Raw genomic sequence first — 20,699 nt, 5'->3', positions numbered from 1 at the left:
CGTAGTATATATTGCGATATTCTTTCGTACGTAGATAGGCACCTTCTTTAATCAATTCCTTTACAGCGATTACTTTTTAGCTTGATTCTATCTACTCGATTGCGGGTCGCCCCTCCAACCTTTTGAGCTCGATCACGTATCGTGCCACAATATCCATCTCCGATTTTCTAACGGAGCACCGATCCAGTACAGTACACGGAAAAGCAGACCAACTGAACAGTGCCTCATTAAACACAACGTGCGGTTTCCGCTTCTCGTATTTAGACGGAACCCAGATCGGATCGTGTTAGACGCAAAATGGGAAACGGAAATGAACAAGCCTTCGGAGTGAATTTTAGAAGGTGTTGTGAAATTTGATAGTAGTACACTACGGTCGTGCTGGAGGGATATGCTGATCGGTGCCCGCGCGATAACTCTAATTGAGCAACACTATGCTTCTTACCTCTTTCCATAAAGAACGTTGTCCCAACCTTTACAAGGCCGTTTGAGCAATTAAATCAGATAAGCTAAATTCAACAGACCACGGTGACGGTAACAATTATGTACTCTGTCAACTAAGAAGAACTGATCACGCCATGATGCAGAGAACCCAACGAAGCGACGCCGTTTTGTAGGTGCAGCAAGTTGGGTAACCGCTGCACTTGGGGGTGAGCGCGGCATCTCATGTAAGCCTTAGCCTCTGCACATTGAGCTTCCCATTCTTGACTTGCTCTGCAATCTCGCCATTCATATAACCATACACAAAACCTTCCCCTACAACATGCCATGCGTCTTGGGATGCTTCCATCCTCAAAACGAGCGGAATGCTGCACCCAAATAGCACAGCGACAACGTCGCCAGGCCTTGCGCGACACGGTGCCACACCAACGTAGCCTCGTTCTGTGACCATCAATCGGCGTGCTTTCTTCCGTACAGTGTCGTGGAAGCGCGAGAGGAAGGTGCTCAGTTTGTCGTTCATTTGGTGAATGGGATGCGATGGTGGCCGATGCAGTGTCGGTGGCGGGGATGTAAACTCGGTAGGTACCTGTCTCACAAGATCCTCTAGCAACTTGTCACCAAGTCTCAGCTTTCTGTTGTGCTCAAACCATGTAGAGAAGCTCCAGTCTACTGGGTCGCCATCGATACATGCATGGCAAAGGAAGAGAAATTCGGCTATGTAGTGGACTGGCGCTTGAAAGCACAGGTACTTGTCCTGTCGGTCGATGACCAAGGAACGTGCGACAGCTCCAAGCCAATCCATAGGTAGCATGGTGGCTCTGGGCGCACTGCTTTGGACTTGTTGCGACTGCGTCAACTCATGTCCAGCTTCTCTACAGACGAAGCTCTGGCATCGCAATTCTTGTCCATCAAGCCCGCCAATCCCGTGAATTGTATCTAACACGACGCCGTTGCAGTATAGATCCTTTAGGTTATCTGAGAAAGAGACATGCGCTTGTTTCCTCAGTCGTAATCCAGGAGCATCATACATGGCTTTCCAACGTGTTGACCGCAGCGGTCTGAAATTTCCAATCTGTTCACATGCACTCTGGCTTGCCATGAGCGGCACAGGGGAAGCGAACTCGATAGTCGTCCTCCAATCGGGAGTCCATGTAGGTACTGCATTTTCAGCATACAGATCGCTGACCGCTGCGCTGCGGCTGAACAAGTGCGTAAAGCAGATGATGTCAAGCGATTGATGGACGTTCCAAAAAGACCGAACAAGCTTCGCGAACTGATACGCAGTGTCTGTGGTGTATTCGGCGGGTCCCACGAGGTTTCTATCTTGTTCAGTGATGAGACCAAGAACGGAGTATATGCGATCTCTGCTGTCGGTTGCCGAGTGGTTGCCCAAGTATGCCATAATGGCAATCAGGTTGATGCCGATCGAATCTGGCTTGGTATGCCATTGATGGATACGACGGCGGTTGAATGCGCCGTCGAACAGCTTTCGCGGTACGAGCTCATGTTCGAATTCTTGGCTCATGGTGCTACAAAGGAAAATGCTATAAGTTGCCTTCTTGAACCTGCCGCGGCTGATGCTGGCGGTACCACAGTAGAGCTTCGCCTCTTTGGGGAGGACGAACTCTTGCAATGTCCACACCCTTGTCCACCAAGGTCTAGCCAGCAAGCTGCTCACAGCAGCGCACTTATTGGTGAACTCGGGGTTTTGCAACTGCTTGCGTATCGCGATATCGTCCCCATGGAAGGCGAACTGTAAAGCGCAAAGGTAGTGCATAAAGTCGATGGCACCGGTGCAGTCACTGTTGCCATCTTTCTCTTCGCCTAGCCATATGATGGCTCTTTTCGCTTTTTTGTAGATCTCTGCCATGATGCGCACCTGCTTCTCACGTTCACGACTGTCATCCAGATTGATGCAAAGAGAGTCGATCCACCACCAATCTGTGCCATGGAAGTCGCCATGACGAGTGACCATGTTAAGGAATGGCACCAGGCTGTCGAGTACGCGAAGTCTTCCAGTCTTCACATCGACTGTCATTCCGGTATACTTGCGCTCGCCCCACACGTAGCTGGCTGTGTAATAGTGGGGTGCACTAGCGATTGGGAACTTGTGCAGTTCGCCGACGAAAACGCCATGACTAGTCTGAGAGAAGCGGAGGAGGCGGATGGAAGATTCATCAACAGTATCCGAGAAAGCTGAAGCGCTGGCTGATGGTGGCGTGCCAAGTTCCATAAGAATCCAGGAAATGGATGGATGGGCGGGCGAGCGTGACGGGACGGTGCGCGAAACCTCCAGAGCGGCTCGCCTCGCACAATTGAAGCCGCCCGCTAGATAATCCTTGGCGGCGCCCCTCAACGCGACGGTTACTTATCGGCTTTATCCGTTGCCCTCTGGGAGACTTTGAGGCTGATACATTGCTCCTTGTGGACTGTTGTAGAGTTTTTTGAGAGTCGCGACTCCACATTACTTGCTTTCTTCTGGACGGGCAGCTTCCTCAGCCGCCCTTTGCGCTCCTCTGTCTGGCCTTCTTTTGCGCTGTCCTGCAGCGCCTTTACTTGGTACTTACTGGGACCACAAGTCTCAGTCTTTTCCATGCCTGATGATAATCCGAGGCATAAGTATCTTTCCTTGCGTTTGACATGTGAATCGGTTCCGGACCTGATTTCGGTTGCCGATGCCACATCGCAGCTTCTCAGTCTAGCTGAGTCTGGGTACCGTCTATACTGCTACATAGTACTTAGGGACTGCTCTGACAACAGCCCAGCCAAGCAACAAACCAACTCTTTGGCAACGAGCCCTAGATACCATTTACATGTCAACTTCCAAAGTCTTGGTGTTTTATGCGTGAGTGTGGTCGATTGATCAGTATTGTTTGTGCTATTTACCATCTTTACAATCGGTGGTGCATAGCCATTGCTTTTTCTTGTGAACGAGGTGCATCCTTTTTGCTGATTTCTATCATTCTAAATGCGATATACGTCATCTGATGCCAATGTATAGGTGCGCCTCATACGTGGCGTGCTGCTTTGGTGGGCAGATAGCTTTCGTCCGAACGTTTTCGGTCGATCAAGAGCCGCTGTTGCCTCGGGCCCAGGCGAAGTCAGTGGTTCCGCAGCGTTACATACGCTATGCTCCTGAGACGTGACGAACACTGGAAAAGGGGACGCTGGTTTGCCTGGCCTCAAAGCTTTCGAAGTAAAGCCCGCCTTCTCCACCTCGCCTCACTCTAAGCTCCCCGGGCACTTCAACCTATCCATCTACGCCTAAGAAGCGGTGTCACGCTGTACTGAGTTCCACTCGAGCATCCATATTCAACGTATGAGCAGCTTAGGATTCCGTCAAAGAGCTGCCTGAAGGATAAATAGTCTGTTGCATTGCGGATAGTATTCATCTTGATCCATGTCTGCTCATAAGCTTCCTCTTAGCTGTCGCACCTTTCGCCTGCGCAGCTTTGGAATTTGGTCGTAGATCCAGACAACACTGAATTTCTTCATTCTAAAGTCCAGTGAGATCACATCAGGGAAGATATAGCTAGATTTATGCGTTTCCCAAACTCTGTTCACTCACACTACTCTTAGTCCATGGGAAACTGGGAAACCCTTGTACTTGTAAGTAGGTTAGGGCTCAAGATTGGAAGCTATACCGTACGTAGTGGAGCTCCCATTGGAATTTTACAAGAACAGCATGATATTTTCCTCAAACAAATCAGAGATACATGCGCATCTAAAGAAGATCATCCCTGTTATCGTCTCAAAGTAAGTATAAACATTTGCCGGTAATTACAGTAATTGTCTGGTTGCAATTGGGCCGAGTATGAGAATTACATATCTTAGGTACATTGAGCCCGGTGCCTTTTTCCAGAAATAGTTTCCCAGCATGTAAGGGACGAAGAACTGCACACGAGTGAAGTTGACAGAGGATTATAGCAATTAGATCAGCTTGCATCTTCTATAAACTAAGAATCGTTTCTCCGGCATAACATTGATATCGCCATAAAATTCCTCAGTTTGACAGCTTGGAATCAAGATGAGCGAGCTAGCAAATCTATAGTCGATTTATTAAGATACTTTAACCAAGGTCTGAAATGACTAACTCCTTGGCAACTGTTAGTTATCTCTCAAGCACTTCATCAAACATCCTTGTGTTCATCATCACTACTATCTTTTTGATTCACAAATTACATAGAAAAATTATAACTTGTTAGATTTAGACTCCGTAATGATGAAACACGTAGGAGAGTTCATGAGTTTTACAAGGTGTTGAACATTTATTAATTTACCATACAACACCTTCTCTACCTTAAAGTTACCGGTTTACTAAGTTCTCAAAGAGAAGACATAATACGTTCCGACTCCCTCATTGGCACAGCGCTGATTTCAGCCAATTTGTCTACTGTTTCACGCATGACATCAATACCCCACATATAGTCTTGCCACTGATGGTCGCGCCACTTGTCTGCCACGTGTGAATCCCCAGCCGTTTCCTTTTGTCTTACGCCCTGTATAGACCTGTCTCTTTTCTCTTGCTCGGGGCCATCTGGTAGGTGCAAGCTTTTGCTTGTGTCCAATGCGCTCGCGGCTATCTTCTCAGCCCGCTCTTTCCTGACCATCTCGTATACGCCAAGGGCCAACTGGACGTTCGACGTATAGTTGAGAGCAGTGGCTATCACTGCAGCATCCTCGATACCGTTTGCTGCTCCTTGAGCGACATATGGGAGCATTGGGTGGCAGGCGTCGCCTATAAGCGCGACGCCGCCCCAAACCCATCTCGGCAACGGAGGGTACATGTTGAGAGTCCACTCTGGGATTTCCTCCTCATCCTCTTCTCCGGCATAACTCAGCCACCTTCTTATTGCAGGCGACCAGCTGCTGTAAAAGCTCATCATCTCACTTCTTTTGCCAGTGGCTGTCCACACATTCTCTCCAGTATCAATATTCGGCTTGGAAGGGTGGATGAGCACCATGTTGTACAATTTGTTTCCTTTCAACGGGTAGGCCATGATATGCCCTCCGGGCCCCATGTAGCGCATCGCCACATTCTGATCTAGCATGGCTAATAATTGTGCGTCATGCTTAACCTTTTCACGAGGAATTAGCAACCTGTACGCTGCGTCTCCCGTTGGGTAAGGCTGATCTTTGTGGGCATATCCACCCGCCAGCGCCATCTGTTTCCTACAAATAGATTTTATGCCATCGGCAGCAATGACGATATCGCCTGTAAGCCAAAAGCTCTTGTTCGTATTGCCAACTGTAACTCGAACTTTCGGGGTTGGGGAAGAGTCAACATTTACTACTCTGTAAGATGTCAGAACGTAGACTGCTCAATCGACCAGCTGAGAGACGAGATAGCTTTCAAAGGGGGCAAAATACGATATCAATTCACGTGCATACGTTCAAAAAGACCTACGTGTGAGATGTAAGAATTTGACAACTGTTGCCCCGAGCAGCATCCAAAAGTATGCGATGCAGATCTCCACGGTGTATGACCCCCATGGGTGCTCCGTATCTATCCACGGAGGAGAGCGACATCGGCGAATTTCTGAGCTCCTTATCACTATTATAGCGTCTACAAGGCAAAGTCAGAGATGGCTCCTAACACATACAGAAGAGATCAGAGTAAATGTAACAAGAGAAATAAGAACATAGTATTCCAACATATGCAACACTCACCTGATGCTGACTCCTGAGAGGACGGAAGTGTGTAACATCACCTCGCTAAGGACTCCGAACCTGCGTAGAATGCGAGTGGCATTTGGAGCCAACTGTATACCAGCGCCGGTTTCGCCAAGCAGGGGGGAGCTTTCCAAAATCGTGACGGAGTGGCCGCATCGAGAAAGTGCCAACCCGGCCGAGAGTCCCGCAATGCCCGCCCCGACGACAATAATCCGGAGAGGTTTAATAGCTTGGCGATGCGTATAGATATCATCATGAGTTAGCTTCTCCATGGTCGGATAAGTTCTTAGAGATGAGAACTGGACAAGAGTATATACCCAATCGTTCGGCTTGATTCAGACGAAGGCACGCAGATTGATATGCAATGTTTTGCCAATCACTCTGAGCCTGGACTGGGCCTTTATATTGCAAATTGGCCGTGCGTATCTAGGCAAGTGGCACTAGCAAAAGCAAAGAATGGGCTAGAATAGCTACCCTTCTGGCTAGAGTCTCCCCTCCCAACAATTCGACCCACAATAAGCTTACTGTACAATAATATTGAATCCCTTCTTGGCTCAATACGGAAGGAACAAGTCAATTGGGGGGATTGCCTTGTAACGACTGCGGTTAAGAACAGGCAGATATTAATAAACCCCTACATTCATTTTGATTCGATTCCGCCCTCCGGCTTGATAGAGCGCGGCATCTAGATCACGCAGCAGAGCTGGACAATGGTGAGATATGAGTTCTCTCTATCAAAAATACAAAATTTTGTACTTACGTACATATTCATAGCTGGTGTGACAAACCACAAAAACCTCCAAGCATTGGCAGATAGCTTCAAAACTTCACTGATTCGAATCAGATTTTTACAAGCCAAAAGCACCAAGACAGTTGCTCCTGCTCCGAGGAAAATAACACACGATAATTTCTTCAATTATTGATGAGATACAAATTGACGGTAACGGAATCATTTAATCTTTCGTATGCGAACTTCCATTTCCCTGTCTGGAGACATGGCAATGAAGCCAGCAAACCTCCTATCATCCTGTGCTGGCCTGTCGGACTTTGACCCATCAGAGTTTTTCCACTCCACAAACTCGATGTCAAATTTGGTGACCATGACGGCTACCGCCAGTAGGATCTCTTGTTTTGCAAAGTGGCGTCCAGGGCACATTACGTAACCTCCACCTGTGTAGACAAGTTAGCAATTAGTGTTCAACAGCTCTTGGCTTCCACGGGTCAGGTGGAGAGAACCTGGTACTTCATAGAATCAGAGGAAAACCTACCATAAGGGAAGAAAGAGCTTGGTCGACCCTTCATAGCGAAAGTTGGATGCATCGTCACTTCTCCAGTGACCTCATCTGTCTTTTCCACCCACTTGATATGCCGCCACGCCCAAAATTCAGATGCAGGATGACCCTCGACCCCCCATACAGCTTCTTCGAAATGTGAAATCTGTGAGCACGTCTGAATTAACGAGCCCTTCTCAAGATGATAGCCATCGATTTCAATGGACTCCTTTGCCTCACGAGTCACGTTGAAGGACACGTGTATGCGCATAGTCTCTGTATACAGAGACTGCATGAGCGGCATGTTAATGAGCGCGCGCGCATTCAAATGAGTTTTCTTAGTATCTGGGTCGACTGTAAGTGTCTTCAGTACCTCGTTGCGCACTGCCTTATACAGGGACGGGTCCTTGATTAGCTCAATCATCGCCCACGCTGAGATAGGCACTGTGTTCCCGTTCAGCCTGTATGAAGTCAGTCATCGGTACTCCAGAATTTGAATCATAGCTTTGACGCACCCAAAAAGGGAAGCCAAAGTGTGTCCAGCAGCAGCTTGGTTTGAAAAGCCCCTCTCTCGAAGCCACTTTGCAGTCTCGCGAGACAATCTAGACCCAAAATGCGGCTCCCAGGCCGAATCAGCGTCTGGACCTGACCAGTCAAACTGATCCCACGCTGAATCGATGTGCTTCCTCGTCATCTTATGTAGACGGTCCCTAATTGCAACAGAAGAGCGCTGCATGAAGTTTGGCAGGCCCCAGACCAAAGTACCCGCGATTTCATCGAACTCCCAGTAGCAGTCGATAAAACCAGGATTCAGTTCAATAATCTTAGAACCAAATAGCGAAATAATAGCGCTCTCGGCCATTGCAGACTTGAGGAGCTGAAATAGCTCCACTGTGACCCATTCTGTCGTCGCATGCTCTTCGAGCCGTTGCGAGAATAACGTCTGGAAGGACTGAGCTAGAGCATCGGAGTAATTTTGCTGAGTAAGATACTCAGCATACAAACGGTCATGTCCGAGCCAAAATCTTTGGTCTTCACGGATGGATTCTGTCCCTGGAGCTGGAGTCTTCAGCCGTCCAGAAGTGTCACCTGCGAACTTCTGGATCTCGTCTTTAGTCATTCCCCAGTGCTTTTCCATCAAAACCAGCTGAAGAAAATTGCCATCCAATATGTGAGGCGAACCGAAGACCTTTTGTACATTCTTCGGTCCGATCACGATGTACGCGGGCCTCAGGCCTACGTAGAATCCGACAACGTTGCTCTTGGTCGCCTCTAAAGTCTCGCTACAAATCTGTCTTAGTAATCTAGGTTGATGGTCCGAACAGGAGATAACAACTCACTTTACTCTGTCCAAGAATCTGCCAGCGTCGGTCAAGTATTGGATCGTATTTGAAACATAAGGAATGGTGTCAGGGAGGCGAGGGGGCCGATTTGCATTTGGTGACCAGTAGATGAACGCCAGGAACACAAAAAATATTCCAATGACGAGATAGGCTCTTGAATTGCCAGTGAAGAGGCTGAGAACTGACTGCATAGAAACCATAACAGCGAATTCGATGAGTGCAAAGTGGAATACCAATGTCGAAAATTCCCAATATTCACGCTGGAGCTATCACCCAAGACAGTCAGCATGGTCAGCGCTGCGTGCCACCGTGAGATACTGTTACTGCCTAAACGCTATGTAAGCACTACATAACTGGGTGTGAACAGGTGGGTCCGGTAACTGTAGTTGGGTGCCATACTCCGGTGCTACTGCTGTGCAACATAAGAAAAGCTGCAGGGACGCTGCAAGGATGCTGTAGGATCCGTGGCTGAGCAGCTTCCAGGAGTTAGTACACAAGCCACTAGTACGGGTCTTAGAGCTAATCGTTATCTTCGCGGATGTGTGCTCCCGAAGATTTATGAGCTCACAGACCACCTTCTCCACCTACCAAATCTATGCCTGAAATATCACATTATGCAGGGATGTTCTTGTGAGATTTTGGGAAGAAGTGTAACCCCCGCATTCCTACATGAATGCCGCTAAACCGTACCTTACCCACTGACTCATCCATATTAGTCGGCAGTCTTGGAAGTGGAAGGCCGGGACCAATTCCGCTAAGAAACTGCCGGGAATCGCAAATTGCGGTACAAACACTGATCATTACTGTATGAGGAAAAAGGTCTTTGAGAAATAGAAAAAATCGATCTCGTAGAACGCACCCTATCACGCGTGTCTTTCGTAGAGTCCGGCTAGAGTAACCTTCAAGCTATTTTCTGTCGGGAAGGATAAAGATCATTCTATCAATCTCTCGCATTTCGCTACCACGGTGCATTTATTCGTGCTGGTGATACAATTCTTCAAAGTTTCGGTACGACACGAGAGGTATCAAGCGACAATGTATATGCGCCTTACAGGCTGTCTCCAGTATTTCCTTACAATTTCATAGATCTGGTATTGTAAATATCTCTAGATGATACATTTTCCTCAGACTCAGTCTAGAATAGAAAGCTGGATGATCCACATGCCGCTATGCTATCCTTCAAAGCTTCGACAGCAAAAAGCCACTGTTCTGCAGGGTTTGGAACACCTGCTCTGCATCATACTTCTGTGAGACCTTTACTAGACTAGCCACGTTCTCTGAACCATATGAACCGATAGGATTCTGATCTCGTGAAGCATCATTCATGTACTCAAACGGCAGATATACACCGAGCTCTTGTCCACGTCTCTTCCATTGCTCAGTGAAGTTGATGGATACTGAGCGCACAAGGTTGTCGTCCCCTTCGTTTTCCCAGTCTACCAGGGTTGTCCACCCTGTGGCAGTTAGCTCTCGGTTGATAGATTGAAGTCTTATTACTGAATGCATTGGAATACTCACATTGCTGAGCTCCTGCCTCAATGCCTAAGGCATTTCCACCCTTATCAATTCCCTGCTGTATCAGGTTCGCACCAATGTGTTGCATGGCAAAAGTCTGGCTGGCCCCTGTCTTGTTGCGCAAAGCCACAGCATTCTCTCTCCAGAACGCGTACATTTCCTTAGTGAATTCCGTGTTAATACGTGAGCTGGCACCTCTGTAGTCATGACTAAGTATAGAAAAGTCAGTGAGGAAACTTGGAGCTCTATCTGCAATATCGATGCTTACCGGGCAGTGATATTAGGATAAGATGCACTCAAGATGTTGTACACATTGGAGAACGTGGTGTTGATTGGAGGAACGACGACTTGAAGAGGTTCAATGTCTTCGAAAGCAGCAAACGCAGTCGGTGAAGTTGTGGGCTCAGAATAAATCAAGCCGAGAGTTATATAATCCAGGCCAATTTCGAAAGCCACGCTCGATTTGGTGTCGGACGCGCCGTTCTGCTGCCACTCGTCAAAAGCCTCTAAGAGCTTGAACGCCATGTCAGTGGAATATATTTGCACTTTTCCCCAAATCTCCAATACTGGTATAGTATAGAGATCGAAGCGAGTAACAATGCCAAAGTTAGGACCACCACCCTTCAACGCCCAAAAGAGGTCGGTGTTTTGACTGAAGGAGGCGTTGATAATCGTTCCGTTTGACAAAACAACCTATGAAGAGTTATGGATTAGCCATATCTCAAGAAAATGGTGTTATATCCGCTAATACATACCTCAAAGTTCTTGACGTTATCCACTGCAAGACCAAACTGTCCTGAAGTGTAGAAGTAACCACCTGCATACGATTAGAATTGCTACAAAATCAAGGGTAAAGGCTACTAACCGCCGAGGAGCAGTCCCCCCACACCGACTTGTCCGAGCCGTCCTCCCTGGACGGAGACGCCCTGAGCATTAAGAACTGTCATTGCATTGCTCCAGCGACCCCCGGGGCCGAGACTGGCAACTGTGCCATTGCCCGAAAGGGTAACGAAATCCAGGCGTTGGAGGTCCAACAGGATGCCCTCACTCCCAATACTAGACCATCCGGGATTGGGGGAGTGACCTCCGCTTCTTACGGAGAACTTGACCTGGAAAAATTTTACAATTTGTATCGCAGTCGACACATCAGTAGCATTTCTAGGCTGGATGACACAGGACGGGAAGGCGTAGCATGTTTCGGACCTTCCAACGTTAGAACCCCGAGTGTGTGTTAGGTGACAGGATCGAACCTACCAGTTTACTTCAACGACCGTTTGGTCTACAGGTGTCGCCTGTACTTGAGCTTCTCCAAGAGACTCCCGTGCAGTCTGACAGGCGACCGCCAAGGCTTCGGCAGGACTCGAGACTTGGGCAAATTTCTCTCCCAAAGTCTTGATTGTAGACTCGGACAGACCAATTTGTTGGCCAAAAGATGCGAAGCCTGCGGCGGTTGTTGTTCGTGTTTGCAGGCCATTAACGCCCATAGACACAGCATGAGCAATACCAATGCACCGCGCAAATAGCATCCCGAAAAGGTGGTAACGGAGCCGCATTGTAAGGGCTTGTTAAAACCGATAGGCGATAAGCGATACCCCAGGAGACTGATCAACAAAATCTTTCCAGGAATCAAAATGCAGTCGTTGTTTCCCTTCTTTTAAGGGCTGCATATACATAGAAGCACTAGTATCCACATTTGTGACTTACGAGGGGATGTTCTCTCTAACAAGCGCAGGGAGTACATTACAGCATGTCCTTATCAGCACCCCAACAAGTTAGGCACTCCGCATTCGCCTGAGTATACCAAGAAACTTGTCCAACCAATTGGCTTGTGTTCCTGTTGATCCCTGTTGTTGGTGGTCCGTGTTTGTATTGGCCCCCGTTTATGCTGGTCTTTGTCCTTGCTTCCGTGCCCAGATATACCCACTATTGTTTGTCCAGTAAATCCTTCCTCTCCACGAGTCCCGATGAGCATGTAACTGTCTTCCTTCTCTTCATCTTCTGCCGTCTCTATCAGGATCCTCAAGCACTCAGCGAACATGTCTGCTAACCATCAATACAATATCACTCCCGAGAAGCAGGCAAGCCTAGCGCGTTTCTTCTACAACCAACTCACCGTTACGCCTACTGAGGTCCGCGATGTTGATCTCCAAGGCAAAACGGCAATCGTTACCGGCGCCAATTCAGGTGTTGGTTTTGAGTCTAGTCGTCAGCTTCTAGATCTCGGACTCAGCAAGCTTATCCTCGCAGTCCGTAGCGAGGAAAAGGGCAAAGCCGCCCTGGCTAAGCTGTCTCAGGGTCGTACACTTGATGCCAACGCTATCGAAGTCTGGCTTGTTGACTTTTCTGACTACAGCTCGGTCGTCTCGTTCGCCGAACGTACCAAGAGCTTGGAACGTCTCGATATAGTCATTCTTAGCGTCGGCATCTTCCCGGCCAGTCGCAAATTCAACGAACGTACCAAGCACGATGAGATGATCCAAGTAAATTATTTGTCGACAGCCTTATTGATCATCCTACTTCTTCCTGTTTGCAAGGCCAAGGACAGAAGCCAGCCAGCCCGAATCACGCTTGTGTCTTCCGAAGTGTCCGCTTGGACAAGCTTCAAGGAGAGGAATGACCGTCCCTTACTCTCTGCCCTCGACAAGCCGGGCAACATCAATCTTCTCGATCGGATGATGGTTTCAAAGTTACTTGGCCAACTCTTCTTAGCCAAGCTTGCGAAGCTGGTACCTACGACTGTTGCCATAATTAACTCAGCCTCGCCCGCAGGGCTGCACGACACTGAATTCGGTAAGGAGCACGAGAAGGGCGTCATCGCAGCTATCGGAAAGTCGGTCATGCGACGTATCTACTACTCTTCTGCTGTCGGTTCGCGAACCGTCGTCGATGCCGCTGTCAAGCATGGCAAAGAAACCCATGGAGAATTCTTTTCGTTCCAAAAGATTGTTCCGTAAGTCATCTTGAAATGGATCCTGGGCGTTTCAGCCATCCTATTTGTCTTTTCATTGGCTGACGACAATCTACAGCATGGCTCCACTTGTTTATTCATCTGAGGGACAGGATATTAGAGACCAGCTCTGGAAGGAAACCATGGCAGAACTCTCATTCGCACAGGTGGAGACGATTTTGAAGGAGATCAGCATGTGAGACTGCTATATTTGTGTGATGGAGGCAGCAATCTTTCAAAGTCAATATTGATTACGGGACTTGCCTCCAGCTATCTGAGCACTTTCATTTTTACGTTTCCTGCAAAAACATCACAATTTTATCATTGAAACCCTCAATGCCCCGATAAGTCTTTGTCTCACCATGAGGTCGAGTAAAGAACGTATCGAACGTATATAAATCAAGAGAACATATATTTCCTACATAAATCAGTCTACTTTCATTCTATTTGTGAAACGCCTCTGGAAAAAAGATGATTCCATCTTTTGGCAGGCCAGCTCCCAGTCCGTAGTCCACTTGCGGTGGAATGGCTGATATCCAAGCATGCCGCCGATCCATCTTCCCACTACGACGCCTAATATTTGCGAGATCGTTTGACCGAAAGGCACCCACCATGGAAATGACACATAAGTACCACCAGCATCGAATGTCTACATTTTTGGTGGTGAGCACAAGGTCTTTCATTAAGTTGATGGTAAACTGGAGAGGAAAGGTGGCTTACGCTAAAAAGCTGTATCAGGGAGATCTTTGCTCCATTCACCACCACATCGTCCTGGTACTTGTACCAATTCTCGAAGAAGACAGGATTCAGCTCGAAGACACTGTCAGTCTTCTCACCCGAGAGCAGGAACTTCACAACCGTTTCGCCATCGTTTTGGTCCGCCAGCGCCGCTGGGTACGACCGATGGTTCACGTAAGGCTTAATGCTCATGGGCCCGTCACCTGCCAACAGTACGTGCTCCTTGCCGTTAAGCTCCAGGCACATCTTGCCCTGGATTGACTCAATATACTCTTCCTGTATGTGGAAATGCAGCGGCGGCTTGTGAGAAAAGAATTCGGCACCCTTGACAAGATCGAGCGTGATCTCGAGTGCGAAAGATCGCGATGGGTGTTGGATCATACGTCCCCGGATAGCGCCTTTGAAACTACAGAACTCTGGAATTAGCTCATAGACAATGGGTTTTCAGTTCTGCTTATTCCAAAGATATCTCTAGAGCTGCTGTGGGATAGGCAAGGAGTAATGGTGAACAACGCGGGCAGCATGAAACACGTACACTTCGACCATGGTGTCTGAGTTTGAGTATACCATTTCCTCTGCGTCTGAGCGGCCCATAATTGTAAACTGTTTGTATTTATCCAAAAATCAAAGGAAATTGAGTTGTAGATGGACATAAAGTCGAACAAAAAAGCCAGGGGATAGTCTATTCAAAATGGTCAATGGAGGTGATTGGGTTATGTGTTCAAAATTCTTTGCCGCAGATCTCATGTGCTGCCTTACAACCTATCCACTTAGGTCTTCTAGCTACAGATTGATTCATAAAGACAATTCAATTCTAATAATTCACTCATCGCCTGTTCCCAAGATTCAGGCCCCTTAGAACACACTATCTACCTTGGCAAAGTCTGGACAACGGTCAATTATCCACACGCTACCATGTACAAAACCCAACAAAAATTGTCTCTTTTACAATCTTGATCCTAGTCTCCTGTAAGCATTTCCAGTTCTGTACGTGCATGTGCGGCGTATCTCTATTGTTGGGCTTCTGCCGTGGTGTTAGGCAATAGTTCTGTAGGTGGAGACTGCGGCTGAGTTATGTGCAGGGGTCATACACAGATCCTATGGGCGTTATAGCCAGTCATTGTCTGCGCGGAAGTTTGCTCCCGAAGGATTGCGAGCTCACGGACCATTTTCCCACAGAAATTATGCAAGGAGAGTGCCCTGCAGCTGTGTGTCAGCCGCACGGGAATCCTCTTTCTTTGTACCGGGCTCGCCGATGGTACGCCTCAGGCCTCCAGCAACTTACATACGTACACCAACATGATAACAGAAATTTATGATATTGGAATAGATTCATGCAGCTCTGCCTCGACGGCACGGAAGTTCTTTATCTCGCTATACCTATATAGGTAGCAGTATCAACTTAGACTGGAAACCGACAAGGTAGCTCACTGTGCAGACTATCTATGTATTTAGCATTCCATGATAAGGCTAACTTAAATACGTCAAATTAGCCGAAGGAACACATGTTGCAGCTGGTGGGATGGGCCGAGGCTGCAATCGCTAGCGACTGTACCATACGCAGTCTACACTCTAAACTTCCTGTATGTTGCTAGACACACCTTCCCCTCATTAACCGGCTATCTCGGTTGTTAGCGCGCCTCTAAACAAATTCATGACTTCCCATGTAAGCCCCAACTGCGCGGCGGCCCGGCGGAATAGCCGGTTCACACTAAGACGGTGCGCCTAGAATAGTTCTCAAGCGTTGGCGGTTTTACACTGCAGATGCAGGGGTATGTAGTGTATGTATGTAGTGGTGCGGGGCAGGGTTGGCTCAGGGAAAAGCCGAAGTTAATGTCGAACATCTTACACTAAGCAGCAAGGCATAGTAAGCTGCAGATGATGATGCGATTTGACAATCAAATCCTTGGTAAGAACTAGGATAGAGGTTATGGAGGGAGCGCCTTCAATTCAGGAAATGAACTCCGTGATTAGAGGTGTTGGGAATATCGATGAGGAAGATCACATGACCAGTTCTTGGCCTACTTGCATTGAGACTCATTGAGACTTACTGAAACCTATTGGAATTCGTTGAGGCTAGATTGGGCAAAGATAGTATATAAAAGTCAAAAGATTCCTTAATGATGGAACGTACTCGGCCTTATTTTAGGGATTGATCGCTAGCTCGTTGTGTATATTCTCTAGCTCGCCAAACTGTATATGATCCACAGGATCTTGACAGCTCTATAGCCCATTGTTCATCACTGATTCTCCCAAACTCTCCTTATCACTAGATTAACAGAAGTGGTCCTTCGGATTCTTGGACCTTTCTTTGTCCCAACGTAAGTCTGGTGCATCCATGAATGCTAACTATTGATTTGGACTGATTCATCAGGAGCGTGTATAGTCCAATAAGGACAAAGAATTTACGGGAGTAACGATGATCAATATCGCTACCAAAAGAGCCAAGGGAGCTTCCAGCCAAGAATCCAAAGATTATCTTTCCAAACAGTACGGCGGAGTTCACTCCGAGGGCTGGGTGAACCGCCTTCCCTCCTCTTGGATCGCCTATGTACAACTCTCACGACTGAGCCCGCCGGCTGCTTTCTTCCTTATACTGTTCCCTCACCTGTTCGGCGTTATACTCGCCGCGAACACTCTCAAAGTTCCCGCTACAGAGGTCGCCCGCGCCTGTCTTCTCCTCTTTGGAGGAAGCTTTTTCTGTAGCAATGCTAGCCATGCATGGAACGACCTTGTCGATGCTCCGATAGACAAGGCCATTGCTCGAACCAAAACTCGTCCTATCCCCCGTGGCGCCATCACCCCTCTTGCCGCATTCATATTTGCAGTCTCGCAAGCCACAGGAGCTCTTTCGTTCTTGTACTTCCTACCTGCAGATACGGCCAAGGTTGCGACTCCAACTATTATCGGGACCATTTACTATCCCTTCGCTAAACGTCACACAAACCTACCTCAGTTAGTGCTCGGTTTTTGCCTCTCCTGGGGCATCATGGTCGGCAGTTCAGCCGTGGGCGTTACCAAGCCATGGACAGATCCATCGACCGTCTTCTTGCTTGTCGCTTCCATTCTCTGGGTAATACTCTTTGATACCATATACGCACACCAGGATCTCGCCGACGACGTGAAGATGGGCGTCAAAAGTATTGCAGTCCTTTTCCGTCACCACGCCAAGGCACTGTTATGGGCTCTTTTTCTGGGCATGATCGCTTCGCTATTGGCATCTGGTTACCATGGACAGTTGGGTATCTTGTATTATGCTGTCACAGTTGTCGGATGTATTCTTTCAGTGGGCACGATGGTCGTTAAAGTGGACTTGAAGAGCCCTGCTAGCTGTTGGTTGTGGTTCTCGCAAGGATTTTGGCTTACTGGACTGGCCATCTTTGGAGGTTTGTTTGCAGACTACTGTGGTAATGGTGGTAAGTAACGTGTTTGTGAGTCCTAGGCCTCGAGTTATTGAAGCACAAGGTCACAATCACATGGCAATGAAGGACCATCACTCGCAAGTTCTCAAAAAATAGAGTTTTGAGTAGCAAATCGTCTAGAGACGACACCAGAGACATCTAAACAAATCTCAGCTTCTTTCTAGCTTGAGATTTTGAGTCTTGATAGTTATCTGCAAATTATTGTCTTTCCACTCTTTGTGAGCAACGATTCCAAGCGTCTCAACGCGCAACCAACATTACTTCCTAGCTGGAAATGCACAATTTGGATCTATCGTAAGTCTCCACTTGTAAATTGGTAACTCACTGCATGATCCAAAATGACTTGATTCTAAGTCCTGATTCCATATTGCTAAAGGAAAGGACAAAATATCTCGCAATTCTTAGCCTCGTTCCAAACCGCGAATCTAGACTGCTGCAGCTTACGCGCCTTAGGTAGTGGGCCTGTTATTTAATATGGGGTTATTTCTCTAATGGCTTCATAACCTTTGATATTTGCAGCTTACTTGCATGACGTGGGTCTGCTACAAGGTATCTAATCTTAGCGTATTGTTTCCTCGTACTTGGCTGTTCTGTGGCGGGTTTATGCACCGCAAGCTTCCGTCGTCCGTTAGCTGCCTTGATTATGGTATCCACTTCTCACATCGTCTCAACAGCTCTTATCCTAGTCAAGTATTTCGGCACTCCGGTACGGCAATCCATCTCGGACTTCACTGTGGAACCTAACGATGGATCTGGTGTAAGCGTTGCAACCCTTTAGCGTACATGCAGTAATTCACGGCAGATGCCCTGTGTATCCAATAAGGGTTGACCAATATGTGACGTTCCAATGGATATAGATGGATATGGACACATACATTTTCTACGATCAATCTAACATTTTGCACATCTTCGATTGATAGCATTCCGATCCCTTTTTGAACTTCGCATTAACAGAGTATTTTCTATCATGGCCCTTCAGGCCTTATCTACTGCCGTCTTGGCTTCCATCCTCTCGACTATCCTGTACTTGGTGCTTCAAAAAGCCTATCCCAGACCTTTGCCAGGCATACCTTACAATCGCGATGCTGCTAGGAAGCTGATGGGTGACCTAGCCGAGCTGAGAGAGAGACAAAAGAATGGTGGAAGCATGAGACCGTGGTTCCTTGAGCAAGCCGGGCGACACAACTCTGCTATAACGCAAATCTTCTTAGGACCTTTTGCAAAACCTGCTGTTCTTATTTCGGACTATGTCGAGGTCAACGATATTTTAAGCCATCGTGATGCCGTCGACTTCAAGAGAGGAAAGAAGGTGGATGTCTTCAGCGGTGTCCTTCCGCATGCCCACCCTGCTATGGAGACTTTTGATCCGAGGTTCAAGAGCAGCAGGGACCTTGTCCGGGATCTGATGGTACCGTCTTTTTTAAACAAAGTAGGTATTTGTATCATGTGTTGTTTTTGAAACGACAAAACTCAATGTCGAATCAATACTGACATCCCCAGGTTAATGCACCCCATACGTACATAGTAGCACAGAGCCTTGTCGAGCTTTGGCGGCTCAAGGCACATATTGCTAAAGGTCGGCCATTTGAGGCATCGGAAGACATAGTGGAGTTCTCTTTTGATTCCATACTCAGTGCCGCTACGGGTTTAGAAAATGACCATGGGGATGTGCAACGCCAGTTGTCTTTTCTGAGCCGAATAGAGTTTAACAAGCACCATGAGTTGATCAACACCCCTCTCAATGAACCCATTATGATTCCGAGTGCTAGAAGATCTGAAAAGCTCGCGGCCCTCACTGTCGATGAGGAGTCCCTTTGGAAGGGGTTTTACATGCCTTGGCCACGGCTCTATCACAGGCTCAATAAACTGCGACCCTCTGTCAGAAATGCAGGACGGACGCTCCGGGGATACATTGAGTCGCGAATCGCCAAAGCCGCACCAAATCTCGCGAAGGGATGCCAGCCCGAGTCGGCTTTGGATTACGTCATTCAGCGCGAGATAAAGGCAGCAGAAAAGGCAGGACGAGCCCCAAACCTCCAAGATCCGCGCATCCGTGACGAAATCTACGGTTATCTCATCGCGGGCCATGATACCTCAACCGGCTCGCTCATATGGCTCATGCGCAGGCTTTTGTCTCACCCGGGCGAGCAGGCAAAGATCCGCCGCAACTTATATGAGACGTACAGCGCGGCACGGCGCGAGAAGCGACTACCTACCGCACAAGAACTTACAAGTGTGCACGCGCATTACCTAGACGCCTTCATCGAAGAGGTGCTACGGTTCAACAGTCCCGTGGTGACCATCATGGTAACGACGCGGAGGAACACGGTAGTGCTTGGTCATCCTATCCCTGGTGATACCCAGGTTTTTCTGAATCTCACTGGCCCATCCTTGAATATGCCATCAATTGATGTTCCTGAGCGAGACCGTAGCGAGACAGCTGGTGCATATAGTCATCTGAGGCAGAACTGGGACGGCCAGGATCCTGGTTCTTTTAATCCCGAACGCTGGCTGAGCGAAGACAAGAATGGCTGCCTGGTATTCAATTCTTCACGGGGTCCTAGTCTTGCCTTTAGTGCGGGAAATAGAGGTTGCTGGGGCAAGAGGCTGGGTTATCTGGAATTACGCATCATACTTTCTTTACTGGTCTGGTCCTTTGACTTTGATCTTCCCGAGGAGCTCGTTTCTTGGGATATGTATGATTCCCTTGTTACGGCACCGAAGCACTGTCTTGTTCGTGTAACTGAGGTCGAATAAGGCAGACACATTTATTGCAATATTAGTTACTTCTACGTGTCATAATTTCAGTATTTTGAAATCTTTCGATTGCAACCTTTTTCGTCTAATGCATGTTATCACATAGCAGGATTACCAATGTCTCCTAAATCCATCTTCTCTATTAATATCTCCCTGGACACGGAACATCTTCCGTTGATTTCTTACTGCTCTACTGTCCGTGCGCACTCAATGCAACACTTCTGTCAATGCAACACCCAACTAAAATGCGAGCCCACTAAAAAATGAAGCTTTTGACCACTACTATAAAGCTATTGTAATATGATTTCTTAATAGAAAATTTATGCAGTTATATATTCAATATCTATCTAGTAATATTTACTAGGCAATCGCACACTATGTCCGTGGGTGGTGATAGTATTAATAGGTGGAGCTGAGAATTGGTGCGCGTGGTTCCTAATTCGAATATCTATATAACGTGGTTCACAAGCGAGCTAATCACCCAAGCGAGCTGATCACGCCCCACCAGCGCGTTAACATTAACACTACAACGCGTTATGTCTTAACAACGCGATCATCAATTAACTTATTCTGAATTAGATCTTTAACTTGCTCT

General features: G+C 47.6%; 8 protein-coding genes across 8 annotated transcripts; 3 read left to right on the top strand and 5 right to left on the bottom strand.

Annotated features, from left to right (window-relative positions):
- Positions 1 to 661: 661 nt before the first annotated feature.
- PSV08DRAFT_232607 (heterokaryon incompatibility protein-domain-containing protein) lies at positions 662 to 2,708 on the bottom strand (the record flags this gene model as incomplete). Its single annotated transcript, XM_014220334.1, has 1 exon — positions 662 to 2,708. Exon 1 carries the CDS (start codon positions 2,669 to 2,671, stop codon positions 662 to 664), a length of 2,010 nt encoding a protein of 669 aa, XP_014075809.1. The 5' UTR covers positions 2,672 to 2,708.
- A 2,019-nt stretch (positions 2,709 to 4,727) lies between these two features.
- PSV08DRAFT_382850 (uncharacterized protein) lies at positions 4,728 to 6,383 on the bottom strand (the record flags this gene model as incomplete). Its single annotated transcript, XM_014220333.2, has 3 exons — positions 4,728 to 5,733; positions 5,846 to 6,004; positions 6,109 to 6,383. The coding sequence occupies 3 exons, from the start codon at positions 6,381 to 6,383 to the stop codon at positions 4,764 to 4,766; spliced, it is 1,404 nt and encodes a 467-aa protein (XP_014075808.1). The 3' UTR covers positions 4,728 to 4,763.
- Positions 6,384 to 7,007: 624 nt separating this feature from the next.
- Positions 7,008 to 8,945, bottom strand: PSV08DRAFT_232604 (cytochrome P450). The gene is made up of 4 exons (XM_014220332.2): positions 8,723 to 8,945; positions 7,898 to 8,665; positions 7,380 to 7,843; positions 7,008 to 7,281 (listed from the first exon to the last, which is right to left on the bottom strand). Exons 1-4 carry the CDS (start codon positions 8,923 to 8,925, stop codon positions 7,061 to 7,063), a joined length of 1,656 nt encoding a protein of 551 aa, XP_014075807.1. The 5' UTR covers positions 8,926 to 8,945; the 3' UTR covers positions 7,008 to 7,060.
- A 714-nt stretch (positions 8,946 to 9,659) lies between these two features.
- On the bottom strand, positions 9,660 to 11,882 carry PSV08DRAFT_211870 (uncharacterized protein). Its single transcript, XM_014220331.1, has 6 exons — positions 11,495 to 11,882; positions 11,106 to 11,443; positions 10,996 to 11,057; positions 10,509 to 10,933; positions 10,244 to 10,449; positions 9,660 to 10,179 (listed from the first exon to the last, which is right to left on the bottom strand). Exons 1-6 carry the CDS (start codon positions 11,791 to 11,793, stop codon positions 9,905 to 9,907), a joined length of 1,605 nt encoding a protein of 534 aa, XP_014075806.1. The 5' UTR covers positions 11,794 to 11,882; the 3' UTR covers positions 9,660 to 9,904.
- Positions 11,883 to 12,192: 310 nt separating this feature from the next.
- Positions 12,193 to 13,618, top strand: PSV08DRAFT_340979 (uncharacterized protein). Its single transcript, XM_014220330.2, has 2 exons — positions 12,193 to 13,190; positions 13,267 to 13,618. The coding sequence occupies exons 1-2, from the start codon at positions 12,277 to 12,279 to the stop codon at positions 13,385 to 13,387; spliced, it is 1,035 nt and encodes a 344-aa protein (XP_014075805.1). The 5' UTR covers positions 12,193 to 12,276; the 3' UTR covers positions 13,388 to 13,618.
- Positions 13,575 to 14,789, bottom strand: PSV08DRAFT_413022 (uncharacterized protein). The gene is made up of 3 exons (XM_014220329.2): positions 14,461 to 14,789; positions 13,908 to 14,331; positions 13,575 to 13,836 (listed from the first exon to the last, which is right to left on the bottom strand). The coding sequence occupies exons 1-3, from the start codon at positions 14,517 to 14,519 to the stop codon at positions 13,615 to 13,617; spliced, it is 705 nt and encodes a 234-aa protein (XP_014075804.1). The 5' UTR covers positions 14,520 to 14,789; the 3' UTR covers positions 13,575 to 13,614.
- A 1,262-nt stretch (positions 14,790 to 16,051) lies between these two features.
- PSV08DRAFT_211861 (UbiA prenyltransferase family-domain-containing protein) lies at positions 16,052 to 17,602 on the top strand. Its single transcript, XM_014220328.2, has 2 exons — positions 16,052 to 16,246; positions 16,300 to 17,602. The coding sequence occupies exon 2, from the start codon at positions 16,345 to 16,347 to the stop codon at positions 17,347 to 17,349; it is 1,005 nt and encodes a 334-aa protein (XP_014075803.1). The 5' UTR covers positions 16,052 to 16,246; positions 16,300 to 16,344; the 3' UTR covers positions 17,350 to 17,602.
- Positions 17,603 to 18,314: 712 nt separating this feature from the next.
- Positions 18,315 to 20,173, top strand: PSV08DRAFT_405891 (cytochrome P450; the record flags this gene model as incomplete). The annotated part of the gene is made up of 2 exons (XM_014220327.2): positions 18,315 to 18,776; positions 18,848 to 20,173. 2 exons carry the CDS (start codon positions 18,315 to 18,317, stop codon positions 20,102 to 20,104), a joined length of 1,719 nt encoding a protein of 572 aa, XP_014075802.1. The 3' UTR covers positions 20,105 to 20,173.
- Positions 20,174 to 20,699: the final 526 nt, after the last annotated feature.

Source organism: Bipolaris maydis (assembly GCF_028858645.1).
Source record: "Bipolaris maydis strain C4 unplaced genomic scaffold PSV08scaffold_18, whole genome shotgun sequence".
Classification (NCBI taxonomy): domain Eukaryota; kingdom Fungi; phylum Ascomycota; class Dothideomycetes; order Pleosporales; family Pleosporaceae; genus Bipolaris; species Bipolaris maydis.
The sequence above is the reverse complement of the archived record's forward strand: the minus strand, read 5'-3'. Positions and strand labels throughout refer to the sequence as shown.

What these genes read in the sequence shown, in the direction of transcription:
- PSV08DRAFT_211870 (XM_014220331.1), bottom strand. Translation starts at nt 11,793, where the DNA reads ATGCGGCTCCGTTACCACCTTTTCGGGATGCTATTTGCGCGGTGCATT. An exon ending in ACGGTCGTTGAAGTAAACTG is followed by an intron (nt 11,444 to 11,494) that starts GTAGGTTCGATC and finishes TAACGTTGGAAG; the next exon opens with GTCCGAAACATGCTACGCCT. An exon ending in ATAACGTCAAGAACTTTGAG is followed by an intron (nt 10,934 to 10,995) that starts GTATGTATTAGC and finishes AACTCTTCATAG; the next exon opens with GTTGTTTTGTCAAACGGAAC.
- PSV08DRAFT_340979 (XM_014220330.2), top strand. Translation starts at nt 12,277, where the DNA reads ATGTCTGCTAACCATCAATACAATATCACTCCCGAGAAGCAGGCAAGC. An exon ending in TCGTTCCAAAAGATTGTTCC is followed by an intron (nt 13,191 to 13,266) that starts GTAAGTCATCTT and finishes GACAATCTACAG; the next exon opens with CATGGCTCCACTTGTTTATT.
- PSV08DRAFT_413022 (XM_014220329.2), bottom strand. Translation starts at nt 14,519, where the DNA reads ATGGGCCGCTCAGACGCAGAGGAAATGGTATACTCAAACTCAGACACC. An exon ending in TCAGACACCATGGTCGAAGT is followed by an intron (nt 14,332 to 14,460) that starts GTACGTGTTTCA and finishes AGAGTTCTGTAG; the next exon opens with TTTCAAAGGCGCTATCCGGG. An exon ending in CCCTGATACAGCTTTTTAGC is followed by an intron (nt 13,837 to 13,907) that starts GTAAGCCACCTT and finishes CCAAAAATGTAG; the next exon opens with ACATTCGATGCTGGTGGTAC.
- PSV08DRAFT_232604 (XM_014220332.2), bottom strand. Translation starts at nt 8,925, where the DNA reads ATGGTTTCTATGCAGTCAGTTCTCAGCCTCTTCACTGGCAATTCAAGA. An exon ending in ACTTTGGCTTCCCTTTTTGG is followed by an intron (nt 7,844 to 7,897) that starts GTGCGTCAAAGC and finishes GACTTCATACAG; the next exon opens with GCTGAACGGGAACACAGTGC. An exon ending in AAGCTCTTTCTTCCCTTATG is followed by an intron (nt 7,282 to 7,379) that starts GTAGGTTTTCCT and finishes TTGTCTACACAG; the next exon opens with GTGGAGGTTACGTAATGTGC.
- PSV08DRAFT_211861 (XM_014220328.2), top strand. Translation starts at nt 16,345, where the DNA reads ATGATCAATATCGCTACCAAAAGAGCCAAGGGAGCTTCCAGCCAAGAA.